Raw genomic sequence first — 22,393 nt, forward strand, 5'->3', positions numbered from 1 at the left:
TGGCTGCCTACGCCAGATGTGGGCCAGGCTCGCTAGGCGTAAAGGGGTCTGGAAGATCAGCTCGGAAAGTACGTGGAGCGGGGCGCGAGCCGCGAGCACGAGCTTGGTATCACCCCCAATTCTGGGGGTAAACTGAGGCCTGAGGGCCAGAGCCGCTGCTGCTATTCCACCTGTCACTTCGGACAGTCAGGACGGAGAGAGGAGGTGCGAGAGTTGACAGCTCCGCACTGTGACCGCCCCTCCCCGCCCGCCTTCCAGTTCCGCATTCCGCCCCAAACGATGCTGTTCCCCTTTTAAAGAAGCGCCCGAGGCTCCTAGCCTCATCTCGCCAGCCCGCGAGGAGGTGGCGGCGGCGTTGCCCTTTTAAGAATCAGCCTCCTTTAACTCTCTCTTAACGGGGCGTCCTGGCGGGGCTCGCGGAGCACGACAGAAGCCCGCCTCCCCGCGCGGCACTTCCGGACCCCGGCGTCGCCCTTTTAAGAGGCAGCCCCCAGCAGCGCTCTCCCCCGCCCCTATTGCCGGCGCGCGAGGCGGGGGAGCCCGGCTGGAGCGGAGCGCTGTCCGCGCGGCCACTGAAGACCGGGCAGCCGGCGGCCGGGCAGGCGGTGGCGGCGGCGGATGGGGACGCGGAGCCGGGCGGCTGTGGGGGCTGTGACTGTGGCGGCGGCGGGGAAGCAGCTGACGGGCCGGCGGCGGCGGCGGCGCTGGCGGCGGTGACTGGTCCAGGCCCCGGCGGCGGCTGCAGCGACGCGGTGGCGGGCCGCGGGCGGGCGGCGTGAGGAGCGGCGGCGGAGCGCGGAGCGGCCCGGAACCGAGGGCGCCGGGCCTCCCGTTGCCCAGTCCTCGCAGGCCGCCAGGCCCCCTCCAGCCGGGGCCGTGGAGCACCGAGGCAAAGGCCGGGGCCCCCCCATGAAGGAGCGCGACGCGGCCCCGGCCGAGCGGGGCAAGCCGGCCACCTACACCGGGGACAAGAAGGCGAAGATGGCGGCCAAGACCAACAAGAAGTGGGTCCGGCTCGCCACCGTGTTCGTCTACGTGCTCTCCGTGTCGCTGGCCGCCATCGTGCTCGCCGTCTACTACAGCCTCATCTGGCAGCCGGTGGGCGCGGGGACCTCGGGGGGAGCCGCCGGCCCGCCCCCCGGCGGCTCCAACGCCACCGGCCCGTCCGGGACTTCGGGGGCGGCGGCGGCGGCGGGGCCCAACGCCACGGGGTCGTCCCGCCGCGAGGCGCCGCGCGACGCGCCCCCGCTGCAGGCGGCGCGGCCCATGCCTCCGGGGCCCTCGGCCGACAGCCCCCTGGCCGGGCCGCTGGAGCAGCCGCGGGGGCCCGAGGAGGACGAGGAGGAAGCCGCGGGGGCGCCCGGGAGTCGTTGAACCCTCCGCGCCAGGGGCGGCCGGGAAACGTCCTCTTCCAGCCTGGAGGCAGGACTTTGCAGCAGGACCCGGCGGGGAGCCCGCGGGAGTGACCCCCACCGGAGTGAACGCTCCCTTCCCCCCGACGATCGCCGGCTCTCCCCGGAGGCGAGTGGCCTGCAGCCTGATCTTCAGCCAAGGGACCACGATTCTCTGGGGGCTCCGGGTTTGGTCTTCCCAGGACCGTGCTGCGCCAGGGCCCTGAGCCATAAGGGGCATGGGGGAGGGGCGGGGAGATCCCAGCACCGAACCCTTCTCCGCAGCTCGCTCTTATGTATCCTACATGCAGGGGTAACTCGGGCTTTCCCCCAAGACTCAGGGGAAGGAGGGAGCTGTAGGGGCTCTTCTTTAATAAGCTGAAGCTCTCGCAAGGAGGAGGGCACCTAAAGTAGTGGAGCTCAGGTATGTCAACCTAGTTGCAGTGGCCACAGATGCATTTAATTTCTAGATCCCTGTATATAGTTGTTGACATATGCACTAGAAGCTATAATTACATAAAACTATATGTATCCTCCCACACCCTGGGTAGCTACTGACTGATGGGGTCAAGCAACGGCTATTTGCTGGCCCCCAAAGTGCAGCTAGCCAGGAGGGCACAAACACTGTTTTTTTCATCACCCACTCTTTCCCCTATTCCCCCTCCTATTTCAGAAAGATAGGTTTATGACACAAAAGAGTATAATCATTCTTAGACTTGTTGAAAGGACAGTGGAAAACCTTAGGAGAAGTAGAAGCAGTTTAGAGAGGGTGGGGAATGTACTGATCGCCTCCTCTTCCCACCCTAGTGCCCCCACCCAAGAGGCTTCCTGTTGCAGCCTAGAGTATCTGGAGAGGGGCCAGGGCAGAAGGAAGGGAAAGAGCAATGCCTCTGTGCTTTGATTCTTGGCCTTCTCCTCACAGAGTTCTTTTAGAAAAGCAAGCTTGTGTATGTAGAGTGGCTCACAAGTGTTTTATCTTTCTTGCTTTTTTTTTTTTTTTTTTTTTTGCTGCTTCTAAAGATCTTGTCTTGTGCCAGTCATCACCCTCGCCTTCCCTCCTTCCTGAGCCTGTAGTGACAATGTAGCCCTGCGATTAAGATGAAATCTGTGGCAAAACCAGAGCTTTGAGAATGTCCCCTGGTTTTGAGTTTTGTATAGAACCGGAAACGCTTGAAAGGTGGGCTTCAAACTCAGGATCGTGCTTTGATAGCCAGATAATAGACCAGCCATGGGAAGGTTAAATTGGCTTGTCTTTACCTCTCCTGATAAACCCTACGTATATGCAGCCTATACTTTTATTGAGATGAGAAACATTGAGAGAAATGACATATGTATACTCTGGGGCAGCAAGAATTATACATCAACTTGGACTCCATTTCCTTCTGCCACTTGCTTTTAGGCAATTGAGTGTGGGTAGTGACAAGATATCAAAACCCTTAGTGTTTCCTTTTTGGGAAATGAGGCACTTTTTTTAAAAAAAAGACAAAAACGTATCCACCTGAGTCCTGAAACAGTTTGTCTCTCCAGTTTTCTGGCCTATACTCTAGTTAGCTCTGATCCAAGTTTACAGGACAACAGCCTTGTTTTAAGCCATGTCCTGCTGTGGGCAAGATAACAGCAGCTGAGCTGTCACAGCCTAGGGGCAGGCTGGTAGCTCCCTCAAGGTGTCTTTGGAGGAGATTTCTGAGCAGCTGACTTGACTTTGGTCATTAGGAAGCCTTTGAGGCCTTTTTAAATTTTGGGTGGGGGTCTGGGGGGAAGAAACATAAAATGCCACTTTATAACTTCAATAATAGCCTGTAATTTATATTTATTGTGTGAATTTTTAGTCCTATATTTTAATAATTTGTAAATTAATCTCTTATTCCAAGAATCCTTTGAACTTGCGGAAGTACATCTGGGAATCCAGTCCCCTGTCCCCATCCTGACCCCTGCATTTGGGACTGTTTAATCCACTTTGGGGTGGATTACAGAGTCTAGAGAGACCACTCGCAGACCCAGCTGCTGGCCTTCTGCCTCTCTAAAGCCTTCACTGGAACTGGGACATTAACTCCAGCTCTAGCTGGGAACACGACCAGAGACATTATTTATAACTCAGCCATTTAAGGTATACCTGTACTTAAAAAGTCCTGTATATTTTTTAAAAGTTTTATTTTTCAGGTGAACAAAAATACATTCTAAGAACTCTATGTAAGTTGATTGTTTCTCTTTTTCATACTTCTTGGGGAAGGAGGAGAGGGTGGAAGAGGAAATGGTCTGAGATGGTGGATGGGTGGTGATAAATAGGTGTAGGAGGAAAAAGCAATTGCCCTGCTGTTCTCTGTGCCTGATGGCTTGACTGAATTGATTAGTGAAGGTGGCAGGAATCCGTCTTCATCGGGAAGCAATCATGGGGTCGGAAGAACAGTGATATCTAGATCAGCCACCTTAAAAAGGTTGAAAAAATCGGCATTACAGGACTCTGAGCTGCCTAGCTGAGGAAGCTAAGAGACCAGTAAGTGTGCATATTAAAAATTATTACAAACACTGAGCTGGCTGAGAGCTGAGGTGAGGATGAAGCCTCCTGATAGCATCACTGTTCTCATCTTTAAATCATTGGCCCCCAGGCAGCTCGAGAAGCACTAACACTGGGAAAGCCACACCTGTGCACCTGCAGTGGTTGGTCAGAGCTTTGTCTGCGATGGAGGAAGCAAGAGAGCCAAACGCTGAGAGAAGGTGTAGGTTGCTTCAAAGGTGAGGCTTTTCCTCCCCACAAGGCAAACAATAAAAGACATGTGGGTGAAAACCACAAACATAAGCGATTAGTTATGCTGCAAAATACATGGCAAGCAATTGAGCTCAGCTCATTATCAGACAATGCTGCCCAGTACAAACCCGAGTGAGAAGCCAGTGTGAGGGGGGCCCCCTGAGGCCTGCACTTTTCCAGAGCTGTTGGGGGGTGGCTGCTGTGCTTTTACATCTCCTTCTAGTCTGCAGGGAAGCATGGAAAAAGTCCGCCCTTCTTTTATTTCCCGCTTCAGCCTACACAATGGCTTTCTGTGAGAGGGCTTGGTAAGGCAGAGCAGAAGGGGAGAGAGTTTCTGAGGTTCTTCTAGTCAGCCCCTCCTTTCTGGAGACAGTGACATGTGGCTTCTGCAGTTGCACGCGGCTTCACATGTTGGGCACATACAGCAGTGTGTGCAGCAGGAGACTGCTGGCCGATGAGAAGGGCACTGTTCCACCAGAACAGGGCCTGGTGGGCAGGGAGCAGTGGTCGGAATAGCTTTATTTTCAAGGGTTAGAAATTACCTGCAAAATTGTCCATCAGGTTTTGAGTCAGGAAGGAGAGGTCTGTGCAAAGGGAGATTACTTTCCTTCAACTGCTTTGCACCTGGACCGCCAGGATCATTCTAGGTGTTCACTTATATTAGAAGTTACTCTGGGGGCTGGCCCCGTGGCTTAGCGGTTGGGTGCGCGCGCTCCGCTGCTGGCGGCCCGGGTTCGATCCCGGGCGCGCACCGACGCACCACTTCTCCGGCCATGCTGGGGCCGCGTCCCACATACAGCAATTAGAAGGATGTGCAGCTATGACCTACAACTATCTGCTGGGGCTTTGGGGGGAAATAAATAAATAAAATTAAAAAAAAAAAAAAGAAGTTACTCTGGGGCCGGTCCGGTGGCGCAAACGGTTAAGTGCGCACACTCTGCTGTGGCGGCCCGGGGTTCGCCAGTTTGGATGCTGGGCGTGCACCAACGCACCGCTTGGCAAGCCGTGCTGTGGCAGCGTCCCATATAAAGTGGAGGAAGATGGGCATGGATGTTAGCCCACGGCCAGTCTTCCTCAGCAAAAAGAGGAGGATTGGCAGATGTTAGCTCAGGGCCGATCTTCCTTACAAAAAAAAAAAAGTTACACTGTGCGTTTATTCCCTGCCAGCCTGCATTTGAAGGAAGAGATAATCCTCTTTGGAAAGTGAAGTTTTGGAGGGTGAGGGGTCAGGAGTTGGCTAAGCCGTTTAGACTGAGATTGTGGGGGTATCATTTCTTTCCCCCGTCGATGTTGAGGTGCAAAGAAGTGTTTCTCTGACGTTTAAGCATAAGATATATTTTCCTTCCTCACAGCTCTGGATTTCTGTGTGGTATGAGACCACAGCTTTGGAAGCTTTCCTGTCTACCTTGTTTTTCAGTTTTCACTAGGGAATTCTAAGATAGCGTGTTCTTGAGCTGAGTATTTATATCCTGTTTTGAAATGCTGAGTGGAGAGCATCTACTTGTTTCTACATGTTTCTTTAAGGGGAACTGAAAGGTCAGGTCCCAAGCTTTAGGGCTACCACAGCTATTTAAGAGGGGTAATAATTGTCCTCCCCTTCCTGTCTGCAGAGAATGGAGGTATTTCTGGAATTGTAATGCAGTAACAAAACGGCTACAGCTGTACTTTTTTTTTGTCTCCCTGGGTGGAGGGAGGGACCACAATGGCTTTGCTCATTTCACAGGACCACCGCTAAGCTCAGTGCCTGGGCACACAGTAGGGGGTGCTCTGAGTTTGTGGATCACCTGGTTGATCACTGTGCCGAATAAAATTGGCCCTAGTGTCGTGTGGTGTCACTGTCATAATCCACTTGTGTACCCACATCCACAGCCCGTAATCTGGCTCAAGGGAGTGGATTGCTAAAGAAAACCCCTGCAAATCACAGCTGCCCTGGCCATTCTGGCCACGGTTTCTTTATTTCCAAGCGGAGGGACTGGGCCTTGGCCTGCATGTTCTTTCCAGACACCAGAAGTCCACAGCTGTATTCCATGTGGTGCTTAACAGAGGGAACATAGAATATACGACCCATCCATTGTCTCCTCTGTCCTGTCCCAATGGCGTAATGTTGAGCTATAAATATACCTGCTCTATCAACAGTCTTTTGGTCACATCTGTTTTACTTGCTGACATAGCCTGTGGGTTTCTGCTGCCAGAAAACCTGTGTTATGCTTTTTGTCTCTCCAGTAGCTAATTTAAAAAATACAGAAACTTTTTTTTTTTAACTACACACTCAGACTGTATCAGGCCCTCCATCCTAAGTGCAGAAACAGCCATGACTCCCAGTGGTACCATGCACGTGAGCTGCCTGGTCAGTAAGGAGCACCCAGGTCAAACCAGTTTCCCTGTGCCCCATTCAGTTCTATCAACATTTGTTAAGCTACTATGGGGGACCAGAAAAGTATCACACAGGTCTTGCCCTCAAGGAGTTTGCAGTCATGCCAACAAGAATCTGTCCTTGTAATTGCCCTGTTTTCCTATCTTCATTAATCTGTTTCTGCAATAGCTTATCACTTAAATAGCAATAAGATCCTAACTTTTCTTAGAATAGTTTCTATAAACCACTGCCGTTAATTCAAGAACTACTTATTTAGTGTCTACAGTGTGCCAAGTGAGCTTTACAAGTCCCAAAACCAACTTATCCAAAAAAGCAATTATGCTGATTACCAAGGATTTCCTTTTAAATATACGTCTCTCTGCTACCTTAGTGTTCAGAGTCGAGTTGAGGTCTCCTCCCATTTGTGTCCTGGAGGCCACCTGCCCTCAGCCCCTGCTGGTGGTCTGGGCAGCACTGAGTCACAGCAGCCAGTCTCTAAGCCGTAGGCAGCTCACAGCATCATGAGGACCTGGGAGGGAGGCAAGTACTCTTGGGAGGGACCCCTGAACTGCAAGATAGGAAACCTTCGGGCTAAGCAGTGGCATTGGTCATGGCCCTTGACCCCTCTCTTTCCTCCTGACCAAATGGGACTTCATGAGAGCAAATGGAGCTAATTGATGTGACAGGGCTTAGAGATCTTGGGAATAAAAGTACAGTGTGTACACATGAGGTAATATATTTTCAAGGGACCATCTGTCCCTTTGGGCAAAAATGATGCATGGAAAGTAGTGTGAAGGGGCAGGTAGTAAACATTACACCAATGCCCAGACCATCAGCATCACCTGAGAACTTGTTAGAAATGCCGTGTCTTAGGCCCCATCCCAGACCTGCTGAATGAGAAATTCAGGGGATGGAGCTCAGCACTGCGTTTTAACCAGCCTTCCGGGTGATTCTGACATACACTAAAATTTGAGAACCACTGGCCCAGCCTTTCCCTCTGATTCTGTAGCTTAGGGTTAGGGTATTTCTGTTTTGACAGATGGTTATCAAGGTGACTTTTGACCCCCTTTCTTGGTTGAAGCCAGCTGCCCTGTACACTGTGACACAGTGTCCCTAGACTTTGTAAGAAAAGGGGAAAAAGCCTATATTGATGGTTATTTTTGACGCTTGTAGGTTTGATGGTTGCAGAAGAATTTGCCCTGGAGAGCTTGTTAAGAAGGAGGCAGGCCTAAAAGAGTCCTCCCTCCCTCTTCCACAAAGGTACTGATCTGTCTGCCTCACCTCCTGCCCTGGGGCCTGCTGCTTCTCGAGCCAGTCCTTAAAAGGAGCAATGGGTGCCACATTTGTTCTTTCTGGTGCCAGGTCTGCGCTATTTCACTTCGGCGGTGTCAAGTGGATGCTTAATGAGAGGCTGTGATGTAGGCTGGCAGACTTGTTGAGAGAAAGCAGCCTGTCTGTGGGCTCCTCTCATTGCCTTCCCCAGCCTCCAGTTCCCGGCTCAGTGAGGTTGTGGCCAGCTTGTGTGGGCCTTCCTTGTCAGCCCTGATAACCCTCGCTCAGAAAGAGAGGCTGGCCGAGGTCTGTGGATACTGATAAATGACTCAAGAGGCAGAAGTGAAGTGGTGTCTTGAGGTTCTTCTTTTCCCTTGACCCCCTGAGTTAGTCCCCAAAATAAGATGTAGCCATATGGAGAGTTTTGCCATTTCCTTTGTTCTTTTGGGGGCTAGTACCATCTTTTCCTGTTATTCCTATCCCTGAGGCCGGGGCTGGGGCTGCAGGTGACTGGCGGTCACACCTTCCAAACTTGTGCCTTGTTAGATGGCTGGGGGTCCCCTGCTTCCAGGGATCCCCAATGACCTGTCCCTTGACCATAAGAAAACAGTCATGCTGCTCCTTTGGGTAAAAACTTTAACTCTGGCAGGTGTGGAACTCCACAAGGGAGTTTGTTTCTGGGGAAAATATTAGAAAAACAAAAACTGTGATGTGAGTTCATGAGATTCCTACTGACATAAACAGAAGCAAAGAGGAACCACTCCGAGCTGTGAGAGCTAAGGGAAAATGCTTGGAACGTCCTTGTGATCCAGCCCGTGAGTGAGGGTGAAGAACACTCCCTGTAAGAGCAGGGTTACTTCGTGAGGCCTTTATCTGGCCTCAACCAGACTCTCCTAGGGGATTGAAGAAGCTCACTGTCCTGGGAGGTTGGGTAAACTTTACAAACCATCCCTTGTTCCCTAAGAGTGTATTGATGTATTGACCCCAGTGAAGATGAGACTAGAAGAGAAGGTAAAGGAAAAGATAGAAAACAAAGTAGACAGAGATCACACCAAATAGCTACTTCATTTATTCAACAGATATTTACTGAGTGCCTTCTGTGTGCCAGGCTACCATCCATAGAGTACCCACTGTGGGCTGGGTATATTTTGCATACTCTTATCTTTTATTTTTCTCAACAACCCTTCAAGGTAGGTATTACTAGCCCCATTTTGCAGATAAGAAAACTGAGGCTTTTTGAGGTTAAAATTGACCGAGGTCACCCAGCTAGCAGATGGCAGACCTAGGATTCAGATTCGGTCTGTCTGACCCCAAGGCCCATGTTTTTTCCACTCTACCATGCTGCCCGTCATCAGAATACATGCCTCCCTTGCAATGGTCCGCCACTCCCCTCTGCAAGGTGAGATGGACCCAGGATGGAGATGCCCTCCGCCTCTTCTGCCCTCCTTGTTTTGAGGCCTTAGGTAAAGCTGTCATCTCCTTACTGGCTCCCTCTTACCCTGTGTGCTGTCCCTTCTCAGTCCCTCCAGCTCTGTGCCTGGGTTCCTGATAGCCATGTCTCGTGAAGAACTTCCCACCTTTGAGGAGCAGTCTTGTCTGTTGGTTGGAGAGAAGGGCATCCAAGAGGAAGGCTCCCAGCCAGGCCTTTAAACAAAGGAGCCAGGAAGAGATACACCAGCCTTTTATGACCCCAAGGTTTGTGGAAAGGTGTCTAACTACCCTCCCTCCTGCTCCATAGCTGGTTCCATCCTAGAGCAAGAGGGGTGGCCACCATAGCTGTAGGTCCCTTATCCTGAAGAAGGGCTCCCTTTTGCTGAGGAAAGCTCAGTGATACTTGCCTTGCACTACAGTCTTCCTCCACTGAAGACACCCAGTGCCAGACTCCACTCTCTCCAACCCCTAGTGACTCCCATGGCATCCTTTCTCCTAACGTCCTTCTAGATGTTACCCCCAGGGAGAGAAGCCCTATTTCTCCATAGCCCTTCTGCCCAGCTTTCTCTCCTGCTTAGGTCCTGTTCTGAAGGCTGAATCAGCTCTGCCCAAATCCTACATCCCCATCCCATAGTCAAACCTGCTGTGGCATATCCCCGTTAATTAAGGCACATCTGCACAGTCGGCAGCATCGGAGTTTGGGAGCAGTTTGTGAATCTCAGAATTCGAATTCTTGATCACAATGATTTTTGGAGACATCTGAATTCAAGGGCTCTGCCTGAACCGGCTCTACCCTAGCCCTATCCTTTGGGAGTCGTGGGTTCCAGGGTTGGCTCCATGCTCCAAAGCATATATGTGTGCCGGGAAGGCAAGAGGAAAACTTGGGCTGGGTATCTTTCACCCTGCCCTAGTCATGGCTCACAGGGGTCTTTTTCCCATCTGCACAGGAATGTTCCCAAGCCTTTCCAAAACTCCTCTAACCAACCCCACACCAACCTCTTCCAGCCCCCTTCACCTCATCCTATTCCCTACCGGCTGTCTCACTCCCCACTAAAGGAAGTTGGCACCACGCACTCACTGGCCTCTCAAGCATCTTCCCAGGAGCCTCAGCTTCCCACCCCACTCTGAAGCCAGGAAGCTCCCACCCGGGAGGGGCAGCCCTCCCCCATCCCCTACATAGCCAGCAACCAGCCCTTAGAGTCTAGAGTCCATCTTTGCCCCTAGCCCTCCATATATTCTACTCCAAACTCTTACTACTCCAAGTGTGGTCCAGGGACCAGCAGTATAGGCAACAACCATGGCAGGGCTAGAGAGGAGGGGAGCAGAGGAGGTCATGTGGGGAGATCCAGGCAAGGGCTTGGGGGCAAAGGGCACACACGACGAGAAAGGGAAGAACACCTGCCTTTGTGAGCAGAGGTGAGATGGTTCCCTTTGGGCTCCTACCACCATCCTCAGCCCCTGTCAGGCACCTACAGCCAAGAACAGCTCCTGCTGTGCTGCCTGGATCTGCTGGATGACTGTCTCTTCCCTCCCTCTTGTTGGCAAAGTCACCATCGCCCACCGGCTGCATTGCTGGTAGTGGGTGCTCAGGAAATGTTTGTTGAATTGAGAGGAAGCCACAGCTTGTGCGGAGTCTGGATAATTCACCAGACGTTCGCCTCCGGGGAGGGGCAGGAACGGAGACTAAGTAGGAAAGACAAGTCCTGATGTCGTACTTAGCTGGAGTCACTGCTTCTCTGTCTCAGTCCCTGTCTGAGTCTTTGCTTTTGCATGATCATGGTGCAGGGAAGTGGTGGGGAAGAGGAAGTAGGAGATGGCAGGAAACAGCCCTAGGTGGCAGGGCTGCCATTCCCCCATTCAGGGTGCACTTGACGTCTGACCTGGGTGTGGGGCAGGGAGTCCCTGATGGTGAGCTCACCACCCTACTGTGGGGAGAGAAAGCTGTCCCCTCCTCACTCAACCCCACCGCATTTCAGAGAGGAGGCCTTTCCAGGCACCCTCCCTTTCGCAGAGGAGACCCAAGCTCTGCATTTCTGTCCCCAGCTCAGTCCCTCCTGGCGGTGTGGCCTCCCTTTCTCTGAACCACAGCCTCCTCTTCCAGAAAGGCGAGAGTCTGCCAGCTGATTCTGAGATTCCCCTGGTTTGGCCGTCCTGTGCATCTGGGACCGTGAGTCACCTGGGTGCAAGTCAGAGGTGTGGGAAAGGGCCCAGGCCTAGGCTGGCCGTGCCAGCTGCTGAGGCTGCCTGCACCTGAGGAGCCGGAAGCTGGCAGCTAGAGAGGGAGGCCAGGCTCTGGGGGTGACGGGAGCCAGGCGAGCCAGGTGCTGCATGTTTCCAAGCTGTGTTCTCTCACTATGGCAGGGAAGCCTGTGGCCTGGGCAGCAGTTGGCCCAGGACAGGGCTCGCCAGCTTCAGAGACCACGTGTGGCACAGGAATACACCAGGGGCTGTACCTGCCCATGAAAACACACATGTGCACAGGGATGTGCACGTGAGGTGCAGGGAAGGACAGCTACTTGCCCTCACAATGTCACTCTGCCAGAGAGTTAGGCAAACTGCTCAGCTAGACTGCCACAGCCACCAGCAACCAGACGCCCACTACACAGGAGACTCTTGACTGCGTTCCTCCCTCCTCCTCTCCCCAGCCTGGCCCCTGCCCACAGGAGCTTTGCTCAGCATCTTCCTGCAGGGCCAGGACCCCCTGTCCTGCTCCTCATGCCTCCTGTGCCCCTCGCCCTTTGGCCAGTTCCTCTGGGGGCCCTGCTTCGCGGTGCCAGGCCCTGCTGGGCCCCAGCCTTACCAGACCTGTCTTCTCTGGGCTCTAGGGGCCCTGTTCCTCTTTGTGGCTCAGAGCAAGTCTGGACTTCCAGCTTGGCCTGGGGGTCATCGTGCCACCCCAGGGGCTGCTCAGAACCATCCGGGCAGGACACAGGGCTCTCCTGAGACCCAGGCCTTAGATTGAGTGCACACACACTCTCCCTGGGTCCAGGGCTACTAGCCCCTCCTAGAGAGAGGTCAAGGGGAACCAAGTCAGTGTTTTGTGGAGAGCCAGGGCCAGGACTGGCTGTGGAAGCTCCTGACTCCCCTTTCGGCCCCTCTGGGGTTGTTGGGGCTGGGCTGGTTGCTGGGGCGCTCGTGGGTCTGCCCGGCTCCATCCTGCTCTGTGTCAGTGCATGTTCCTTCTCACTTGGAGTCTTTCTGGTGCTTTGGCTTCCCTGAAACAAGAGATTGGCCCTCCTGGCTGGTGAATTCGGGGACCATGTCCCTATCCTGCCCCAGCCTATGCCCAAGTACTCACCTCCTGACTCTCCAGCCCCTCTTTGTCCTCCTTCATTTCCCACCTGTAGAAACACAGCACATGGCAGGCCCCACTCCTACCCACCCCACTTCACATCCCCCACTCTGTAGCTGGTGGCCCATGTTCCCCAGGGAGAAGCTAGAGCCCAAGGGTCTCAGAGGAGCATCAGAGCCAGAACGAGGCTCCAGGATGCTTTCCTTGCAACTGACCTTGCTCCCCAAATCCATTCATTTCCTCTGAACACCGCCCATCTTAGCCCCATCCCAAGTCCCCAGCTGTTGTTTATGGCCAAGCCTGCAGCACCTTGAGTTCTGCGGGGACTCCAGGCGTGTCCTTGCCTGCACTGCCTGGGAAAGGCGCGCCTGACTTCTCGGGGGAAGGTAACTGCTGTAATTACTGCTGGCCTCCCTGGGCACCAGGCTCTTGCTGCTGCTGCCTTTGCTGATGGCCTCTCCTCACATCTCATTAACCTGCCGCCAGGCAGCAGTCAGGCAGGAGGCAGAGGCCCTGGGGGCTGGAGTGAGCACCTGGACCAGTGCCGGTGCTGACTTCCCAGGGGCAAGGGAGATGCAGGAAATCAGGGAGCCCAGATGCCTCCCCTGATCGTGCCCCCTGCCACCTGTTACCTGCGGGCCCTGCCAGTCAGCCTCTCCATCCCCCGGGCTTTGCTGCGTGTGGCTGATGCCCCCGAGGGTCTGCTGGGTTGCCCACCCCGAGTAGTACCACCTGCAAGAGATGGTCCACAAATCAAGGAGAAAAGAAGGCCATAGCAGCCCAGCTCCTTCACCAGGTCATGGGACCCTGCTGCTCCTTCTCTCCCAACTCACCTTTGCCATCAGGGGGCAACAGTGGTGGTTGCAGCTTCCGGTGGCTCCTGGGACCTAAGTGGGGCAAAGGAAATGGGGAAAGGGTGGGGTGACAAAGGACCCAAAGCAGGAACACGAGTTCTTCCAGGACCAGGAAGCTGTCAGTCCAGTTGTGGGTTTTCTGGTTCCCAAAAGGAACCCTGGCCCCGGGGGTCAGGAGGGCTGGGTCCCTGCACTCGCTTTGCCACTCCTGGCCAGGTGACTGGCCCAGCATCTCCAGCGCCAGCTTCCTCGTGTGTGGAATGAGGGGCCAGTAATTCACAGGCCAGAGCTGTTCCTACAATAGGGCGGGGGCAAGGAACGAGAGCTTTCACCCAGGAGGGACCAACAGCCCAAAGGGACCCCAGGGCAGACTTCCTCATGAGCCTCCTCCGCAGACCTTCGGGGGTCAGAACTCGGGGCAGGAGCTGGGGTTTGGAGGGTGAGAAGGGAGGTCATGGTGCCCTCCTCTGATAGAGAGAGGAAGGAAGATGTTTCTCCATGCTTCCTTCCGGCTCTGAAAATAAGTGGTAAACCAAGAAATAGAGAAAAGAGACAAAGAAGGGGTGAGGAGTGAAACAAGCAAGGAGGGGAGGGGGTGAGGTGGGTGCTGGCTCACCCCTGGTGCTGCCCGCCCTGGCCGGGCCGTCTTCTCGAGGCTTGCTGGAGTCCTGTGGCCTGTGGAGACAGAGAGAGGGAGTCAGGCCGCTGGCACAGGGAGGACAGAGGCTGCAGCAAGACCCACACTGACACCATCTCCCCCAACCCCAGTCCCAAACCTGAGGGCAGCAGGGAGATGGTAGGCCCAAGAAAGATGGGAGACCCAGGGCCCAGACAGAGGCCCCAGGCAGACCCTCACCACCCTGGTTAGCGTCCCAGCAGCCCTCCAAGAAGCACCCACAGTCAGTCCTACCCCAAGCCCCACAAACAAGTCAGCCCAACGAGCTGCCCAGCCCTGCCACCCACGTGGGCTTGGCCTTGTCCAGGTCCCATGGGCGGCGCCAGTCACCCTGTGCATCTCTGTGTCGGGCGAGGCGGGCCAGGTCAATCTGCTCCCGCTCCTGTTTCCACTGAGCATAGTCCCAGCCCACCTCTGGGGGTCCCCCCACTGGCCGGCGGGGAGCTGGGCCTGGGACCAGGCCTGGACTCCGGGGCTCCCGAGTGGCCTGCAAAGACAAGACACGCAGCACCATGGGGATAGAAGCAGAAAGAGCTCTGGGCTGGGAACGGGGATCCAGAGAATCTACTAACCCCTTCCTCTCTCAAGGTTTCGACGTCCCCATCTAAAAATTAGATCCACGCCATCTCTAACATGCTGTTTGCCATAGGCACGGTTTCCATCCATTTGTTAGCTGTGTCTTTTAGGCAAGTTACTTAACCTTTCTGTGTATCATTTTCTCATCTGTAAAATGGGGATAATAATAGCACCTATCCACGGGGTTGTTGCAGGGGTATGTGGACAGGCCCAGGGTGGAGAGGCACCAAGCAGCCGTGAGCCGGAGCCAGGACTAGGGGCTGCTGCCACCTAGAGGTGACACCTGGCACATGGCCAGTCCCCTACACCCCCCTGGCCCTCCCCAAGGTCCCCACCCACTTGCCACCAGAGGACCAGATAGGGTAAGGGGCTGGGTCACATCTCTGGCCCGCCCAATGGGGAGACTGGCCCAAGAAAGGAAGAAGGGGTGGGAATTCTTGCAGGTGCTCCTGGGCCATATCTCCACGGATGGGGCACGTATGCGACTCAGCTTCTTGGCCTCCCCCAAATGGGGACTGCCACATTTATCTCCCCATACCCTCTTGAAGATGTACCTTCCGTGCAGAATCTGAGCTGCTGGGCATCTGCATAGAGGGGCTCTGGCCCAAGCCCCCTCCAGGTGACCCTTCTGCTCCCTGGTTCCTTGCTCTGCTGGGCTTCTCACTTACGATCCGCTTGGCCTGGGGGAGATGAGGATGGGCAGGGTGGCAGAGCAGGGGAAGAAGAGGCTGCCCCCTGGGGCCTGGGCTTCCCACACCCACCCAGCTCACCTCAGCTTTGTTTTCCATGGTCACAGCCAGCTCCACCCGCTCCCCCAAGCAGAAAGCACCGGTGTGGTGCTCCACCTCCTCATCCTCAAGCATCTCCTCGGCTGCCCTGGATCCCAGGCTGCTCCTCGCCCAGTTCCGGCTGACCACCCGCTTCTCCTGCAGAACGAGGTGCCGTGCCCTCAGGCCGCAGCAGCAGCGCTGGGCAGGAGCTGGGGGCTGGGTCCATTGGGTGGTTCCCCAGGCCGGGCTCTGGCCTTGGCCCTCCCTGGAATGCCCACAGAGGAGCTGACTCCGCAGGGCGTTCACATGCCAGTGGCATTAGATTATCCAGGGCCTGGGGCCACCCAAGGGCCCAAGATGCCACAGTGGCCCGTCATCTCTGAGCTGGGAAATCCAGAGCATTCTGACAATGAGGCTTTGTCCCTCAGACACTGTTCCTGGCATTCAGCCCCAACTTCTCTGTCCCCCTGGGGTTTGGGATTTGGAGCAGCCTGTGCTTTGGGGCATAGGTTCCAGGGGCTGGAAAAGGGTATGAGGAGGCTTCTATTTGGTTGCCTTTCAGCTGTGGCCCTTTGGAGACGAGGGGACAACACTGAGATTGGAAGTGGTGGGTGCACCCCAGAACTGTAAGTAAGAGAAGCAGAGGAGCAGGGACAGTTGTCCTCCCCCAGCACAGGCTGGGCCTCCACCTCCTCGCCAACCCACCCTATCTCCCAGGTGGGGCTTACGCCAGGAATCTGGCTGATGGTGACAGTGAGGCCATCAGGTCGGAGGAGCTCCGGCATGGTCACAGCCATGCCCCCCTGCTCTGCCTGCCGACGGTCTTCCTGGATCTCCTGTGGGAGGGCCTGGGATCAGCACAGGCCATGGCCCCCCCAGACGCACAGAGACACAACGCTGACAGGCCTACACGGAGAGACACCAGTGGGACACCAGGGGGCAGAGCTCCATATCACAGAGTCCCCAAGACCCTCGCAGAGCCTTTGAGATGGATCACACCCACCCTAACCCTGTCCCCAGGCCCAGAGCCTGCAGGGAGAGACCACCATGCAGGGGTCTGCGGGTCAGACAGGGAGTGCCAACCCGGTCAGTCCTCCCGGCCCTGTCACAGCCCACTCACCTGGTACCTGCGTAGTAAGGCCTGGTTCTTCTTGCGAAGGGCAACTATCCTCCGATCCAGCTCTGCGTCCTTCTCTTCCTGCCTGCTCATCGGGGACTCGGCCCCATGAGGCCCCTGCAGAGGGCAGGGGGCCCAAGTTCCTGACTGCTGAGCCCAACCCTTACCAGTTCCCCAACTTTCACATTCTCCCACCCAACCATATTTTTACCACTCAAGCAACAAACCCTAGACCCAGAGCTAGGGTCACACAGGAAGGAAAATGGTCACTCGGGGAGATGGTACATGGAAAGCCCCAAGCCCCTACCCCACTAGGCCCGTCTGCCCATCTCTCTGCCTCCTCAGGGGCTCAGGTCAGGGCCTCATACCCAGGCCGGCAGCTGCCAGCAGTGGGCTGCCCCTCCCCCTGGCTCTCCAGGGAGCTCTACTGCTGAGCTGAGCCTGGAATGGGAGTTATAAATGGCTCTGGCAGCGGAACCTGCCGTGACTGGGAAGTTGCCAGGGGATTCAGGAGATCGAAGGGGGAGCTGTTTGGCTCCCAGGCCCAGGACCACAGTGAAAAGAGAGGCCTCTGCTCCGTCCTGGGCTCCCAGGCCCTGAACCCCACTCCTCAGGCCTGTGCCCAGCCTGTGGGAAAGAGCCGTGTCCACGGGCCCAGCCTCTCCAGGCCGGAGCTGCTGGCAGTCCAGGCAGGAGAGAGCCAGCTCGGTGAGCAGGCCCAGCCGGGGAGCCACCCTGGACGAACTATGGCTCTGCACCGAGATCCCCGGGTCCCCCTCTGGCTGCAGGGACTCTGTTGTGGCCAATGCCCCTGTCCAGCCCCCCGACCCGCCTAGGCACAGCACTCTTCTTCCCAGGCCCAGCTGTCCCCAGCTGCCCCCAGAGTGTGGCTGTCAGTGTCCCAGCCCCTTCCCAACCCCAAAAAGCCCCCCGTCAATGGCGAGGTGCCACTCACAGCCGACTGCATGGCAACCGCAGGCACCGAGAGAATTCCAGAGCAGCCCCGGGGGAGCGAGAGCAGGAGGGAAGCCGGAGCCACTGGAGCCGGGCCTCTGCCGGCCTCTCCCTGCCGGCTTTGCTGCTCAGCACACGAGATCATGTTGTGATTACAAAAGACTCCTCTGGGCTCCCAGCCAGGAACGCCGCGGCCACTGCCCCCACCCATCCACTCTCAGAGGGCGAGGACCGGGGCACCAGCAGCCAGCTGGCCCTGCCCAGCACCTCTCCGTGCCCTGCCCCAGCGTCCCCAGACAGACTGGCAGGGACTTCTCCCTGGTGGGTTGAGCCCACACAGGGGGCCTGGCTGCCCCAGGCCCTGTGCCCCAGCGGGATCCCAGCCTAGGTCTGCCTGCAGGAGGATGGCAGCCGGCGTAGGCCCCCATCCCTCCCATTAGTAGAGAAAGGCCTAAGGATACAGCCCAGTCCATTGGGCTCCCTGGTCTGAGGGCTCCCACCCCAAATGAGCCTCTCCTCACTCTGGTCGGTACTGGTTTAAGTAATTAGAGGGATCAAGAAGCCTAGGCCACCAAGTACTACTGCATACCTAAAATAACCCCATTAGTCATTCATTCCTTTAGGTTGAACATTGTCTTCCCTGTATTTTAAAGTACAGCCACTCCTGGGAGGCTCAGCTGATCTCCCTTGGCATGGGGAGCTGGGTCCCCCTGCAGGCCCCGTACCACTACAGCTCAGAACTGGCCAATGGCCTTCTCTCCTCAGGCTCCTAACTCTGGACCCTTCCCAGCCTTGCTCTCCAGGGCTGGCCCTTTCAGCCTCTCTGACCTCGAGAAAGGAAGCAGCCCTTCTCGGGAAAGGCTCTCCCCAAATCTTCCCAGTACAGCTGAGGCTACTGTCTCTGCCCAGGGGAGCAGCTTGCCCAGCAATCCCACCCTTAGAGCCTCTGGGACCTGGGGCTTGGGGAGTGCTGGGAGGAGGGGTGGTCTCTGTATCAGGAGCACCTGGGCTCTGTTTCAGAAGTAACAGGGCCCGACCTCCAGGCCCTGAGGGGAGGGTCAGAGGTCCCTGCATTCCCCACATCCCTGATTGACCAGGCCTCAGTTCCCTAATCCCATGCCACAACTTTTCCCCTTCTATCTCCAAGGCAGAAAGCCCTGCTGCCCTCTCTCTCCTCCCCAGACCAGCCCAGGCAACCAGAGGTCCAACCTCTTGAACTATCCCCTTGAACTATGCCTTCCTGTCGGCCCTCTATTCCCCACCACACTTAGCCTCTTTCCTGACTAGGCCTTCACACAGCACCCGTGACCCCCTACACCTGAGCACCACTGCCCCAGAGTTCCCATCCTGCTTGAAAATGCCACTGCGCTCTCTTCCTTTCCTGCCGGATGTTCCCACTGAGTCAGACTCATCTACTTTCCCAGCAACAGTGACGCAGCCAGGCTTCTCACCCTGGGCCTTCCTTTCTCTCTCTCACACACCAGCTCCTCTCCCACCCCCTCCACGTGCCACCCCACACAGGCTGTGAGTTCCAGCCCCGCCTCCGAAGGCCAGGGGCAGGTCCCTGGTGGAGCGGCAATCAAGCTTCCCATCACCTGCCCCACACCATGTTGTTGGAGCCGAGAGGCCCGCAGAGCACTGGCCTGAGACAGGGAGAGGCCACGGGGACCTCTGTTGTTCTCTTGTTCTCTGTTGTCTTTGGAACCCAGGCCCCCAGACCAGGTGGGGGAGGAGGGGTGTAGATAGAGGAGGCTGCAGGGGTGAGGCAAGGGCTGCCGTCTCCCTCGCTCCTGTTCCCAGCCAGGCAAGGGGCAGGACAGCAGCAGGGGAGCAGCAGACACAGGTAGAAATCCTGCCATCCTGTAGGGAGGGTGACCCAACTCTTCTGGATCGGCTGCAGAGAAACTCCCCTAACCGAGAGACAGAGGCCTCCCAGCCCATCAGGCTGGAGGCCCACGTGCGCGGGATAAGCTGACAGTCAGAGAGGGCCCCACGGTTGCTGGCCATATGCTTCCCAGTGTTCCTCACAGAGTATGTCATACCTCGGAGCAGCCCCCACGTTCTCCTATTTCTTCCAGAGTCTGTGGTTTGCTTTTCTGCACCCGCCATTGGACAGAGGCTCCCTGAGGGCAGGAATGGTGTGCTAAGTGCCTAGATCCCCAGGACCTGGCACAGTGCCCTTGCAAACTACAGACCCTCCCTCAGCACTTAAAGAATGAATACATGAGGGAATAACCCATGCTCTCCTGTGCATAGCTGTGGGTATCCTATGCATAGGCTGTGACTGCCTTTCCCTCCACCCAGAACACATGCAGCCCTGAGAGAGGCTGTGGGTGGTAAAGGCCTCTAAAAGTGAACCCGCCTCCCCTCTCCTGGAGAGGAGACCACCGGAGGCAGGACGACCAGCATGATGCTCCACGGTGAGACCACGTCTCTGTTACTCCATGCTACCACTAGGGGGCAGCAGAGTTACAAGGCCTGGTTTGGGGAGGGCTCTTCTCTGTCTAGTCTCCTGCTCCCCAGCTCCTCTCCCCAAGCCTTCGTAAGCGCACCTCCCAACTCCACTGGACTAGAGAAGCTGCGCAGTTGTGGAAGCCTTTTTTTATTGATGAGGAGGCCCAGAGAGGTGGCGCCATCTGCCCAGGCCGCACAGCCTGTTTGCGGCACAGATGAGACAGAAGCCGGGGCGCTTGGCTCCCTGCCCAGTGCTCTTTTCCCCCGCTGCTTGCTGACCGGACAACGCTGTTTCTGCTGATACTTCACTCTGTGCCATCCCTCTCTCCGCCTGGGGATGTGCCCGTTGTCCTAGCACCTCGACCACGGGTCCAGGTCACATCTCTTCCCTGGCTGGTCCCCCACACTCTCAGGAGGCCTGCCAGCTGGGCCACGGCCCCACACCTGGGATGGTCATAGTACACAGATCCAGAGCCAGCCCTGAGGACAAGATGGCTGCCAGTCCGGAGATTCTCACTGAGGAGGAAACAGGAGGGAGGCCTGCAACGGAGAAAAGACCCTCTGGGCCACACGCCAGACTGGGGGCACAGACCTGGCAGAGGCCGTACCCCTGGGGCCTGCGCCACTCAGACCTCCTTCACTGTTTCCAGAATGGCTGCCTCTGCTGATGGCTGATTAATAAAATATAAGCACTCCAGCCCTTCTCCTGCTCCTCAACCTTGTCATGAGATGAGGCAGAGTGGAATGGTGGATTCCAAATTAACTTCACTCCTCACTGGCTGTGTGTCTCTAGGTAAGTCCCTTATCTCTCTGGTCCTCATCTGTAGAGTGAGGTGTACCTATGTAACCAGACTGAAGAGTCGGATTGCCCAGGTTCTTGGTCAGAATAAGAGAGGAATTCAGACACCGACACACCGGCAACAGCAAGCAAGCAAGGATTCATTAGAGGAAAGGTCTGGTACACTCCAAGTGAGGAGTGGGCAGTGCCCAGAGAACGCGTCTGCCCCGTGTCTTGAGTTAGTTTTATTTTATTTTATTGTGTTTGTGAGGAAGATCAGCCCTGTGCTAACATCAGCCAACCCTCCTCTTTTTTTGCTGAGGAAGACTGGCGCTGGGCTAACATCCGTGCCCATCTTCCTCCACTTTATGTGGGACACCACCACAGCATGGCTTGCCAAGCAGTGCGTCGGTGCGCGCCTGGGATCCGAACCAGCGAACCCCGGGCTGCCACAGCAGAGCGTGTGCACTTAACCGCTTGCACTACCGGGCCGGCCCGAGTTAGTTTTATTTTTATTTGGGCTGTCTAGAAGGGAATTAGCATTATCTGGTTATCCGCCAATAATGGTTTTTCCTCCACCCTCACGTTGTCGGGAGGGGGAGTTCTTGACCTTTTAGGGGAATCTCCGGAACTGTCATGGCAGTCATCCCCTGTGGAAGGGGGGCTAATGCATATGGAATTCGTATGTAAATTCAAGAAAGGTCAGTGTCCTCTGGAGATGTATATAGTAGAAGGCTTTGTATGTGTTGTTTGTGCACTTGTTATCTTTATCGTCATGGTTGAAGGTCTCCGGTGGCAGCGCCAGGCGGGTCTCAGTTCCCCTTTATCTGCATCTTGTGGGATGCCAGCAACTCGTTTCTTTGATGTAGCAAGGTCTCCAGCTGTGAGTCCCCAACTCATGTTTGGATGCCAGTAAGACGCTCCACTGATGCAGCAAGGTCTCCAGCTATGACCCCCCGCTCATGTCTACTGAGCCACCTATCTATCTCACCTACGTTACCCAGTTATTGGCAGATGAAATGAAATAATACGGTAACATCGTATCTGGAGCAACGTGTGACCCAGAGTAAAGCTCAGAATAGTTTTCTTCTTGCCTCAGGTAACCATGATAGCCACCATCTGGGTGCCACCACCACAGCATCCTTCGAGGGGCCCCAAAGGCTGCCTCCCACCATCCCGCTGGGGCCTGAACACATTGAAGACCTCTGGGCTCTGGGGACTGTTTGTGACCTGATCAGGGAGATGGCACCCCCTCAGCACCCTCGGTGCTTCCCTTCATGTTGTTTCCTGCCCAGCAAATCCTGCAAGGCCGGGCTCCTGCCCCACACCCTCCAGGAAGTCCTTCCTGCCTGCTCACCTCCCCCATACCCTGTCCACTGTGAAGTCCCAGGCCCTGGCTGCCATCTCTCTCCGGCTGTCCTGGAAGCAGGCCCTGTGCTTCACCTGCTCTGGATCCCTCCAGGCCCAGTTCCAGGCTAACGTCCCACCGCCCGAGAACCCTTCTTCTTGGCTGGGGCTGAGCCCTTAGAGGTCACTGGTACCGGTTGCACCAGCTCTGGGTTAGTGGATGAGTGTTGAGGAAGCGGGTGGGCAAGGCTAGATTGCTGATAGCCCAGCTACTAGGCAGGTGACCTTCCAGACCTTCCAAATGGGAAGGGGCCAGAGGGTGGCTTAAAGCCTAGTGTTCCTTTCCTATAAGCCCGCTCCTCCCCCTCCCTGCCATGGCCAT

The 22,393-nt window shown here is 56.0% G+C and overlaps 2 protein-coding genes and 1 long non-coding RNA gene across 3 annotated transcripts; 2 read left to right on the forward strand and 1 right to left on the reverse strand.

The window, feature by feature from the left end:
* Positions 1-338: 338 nt before the first annotated feature.
* On the forward strand, positions 339-8,191 carry INAFM2 (InaF motif containing 2). The gene is made up of 2 exons (XM_087425152.1): positions 339-4,124; positions 7,664-8,191. The coding sequence occupies exon 1, from the start codon at positions 910-912 to the stop codon at positions 1,372-1,374; it is 465 nt and encodes a 154-aa protein (XP_087281278.1). The 5' UTR covers positions 339-909; the 3' UTR covers positions 1,375-4,124; positions 7,664-8,191.
* Positions 8,192-9,059: 868 nt separating this feature from the next.
* On the forward strand, positions 9,060-17,531 carry LOC147917529 (uncharacterized). The gene is made up of 3 exons (XR_015550138.1): positions 9,060-9,457; positions 15,388-15,529; positions 15,924-17,531. It is a non-coding gene; the product is annotated as an uncharacterized LOC147917529 (long non-coding RNA).
* On the reverse strand, positions 11,630-19,574 carry CCDC9B (coiled-coil domain containing 9B). Its single transcript, XM_087425162.1, has 11 exons — positions 17,434-19,574; positions 16,482-16,595; positions 16,090-16,197; positions 15,362-15,517; positions 15,146-15,271; positions 14,303-14,502; positions 13,956-14,014; positions 13,319-13,372; positions 13,118-13,217; positions 12,492-12,534; positions 11,630-12,408 (listed from the first exon to the last, which is right to left on the reverse strand). The coding sequence occupies exons 1-11, from the start codon at positions 17,641-17,643 to the stop codon at positions 11,866-11,868; spliced, it is 1,713 nt and encodes a 570-aa protein (XP_087281288.1). The 5' UTR covers positions 17,644-19,574; the 3' UTR covers positions 11,630-11,865.
* Positions 19,575-22,393: the final 2,819 nt, after the last annotated feature.

This window comes from Ceratotherium simum, chromosome 3, assembly GCF_057802395.1.
Source record: "Ceratotherium simum simum isolate JZ-2026a chromosome 3, ASM5780239v1, whole genome shotgun sequence".
Classification (NCBI taxonomy): Eukaryota; Metazoa; Chordata; class Mammalia; order Perissodactyla; family Rhinocerotidae; genus Ceratotherium; species Ceratotherium simum.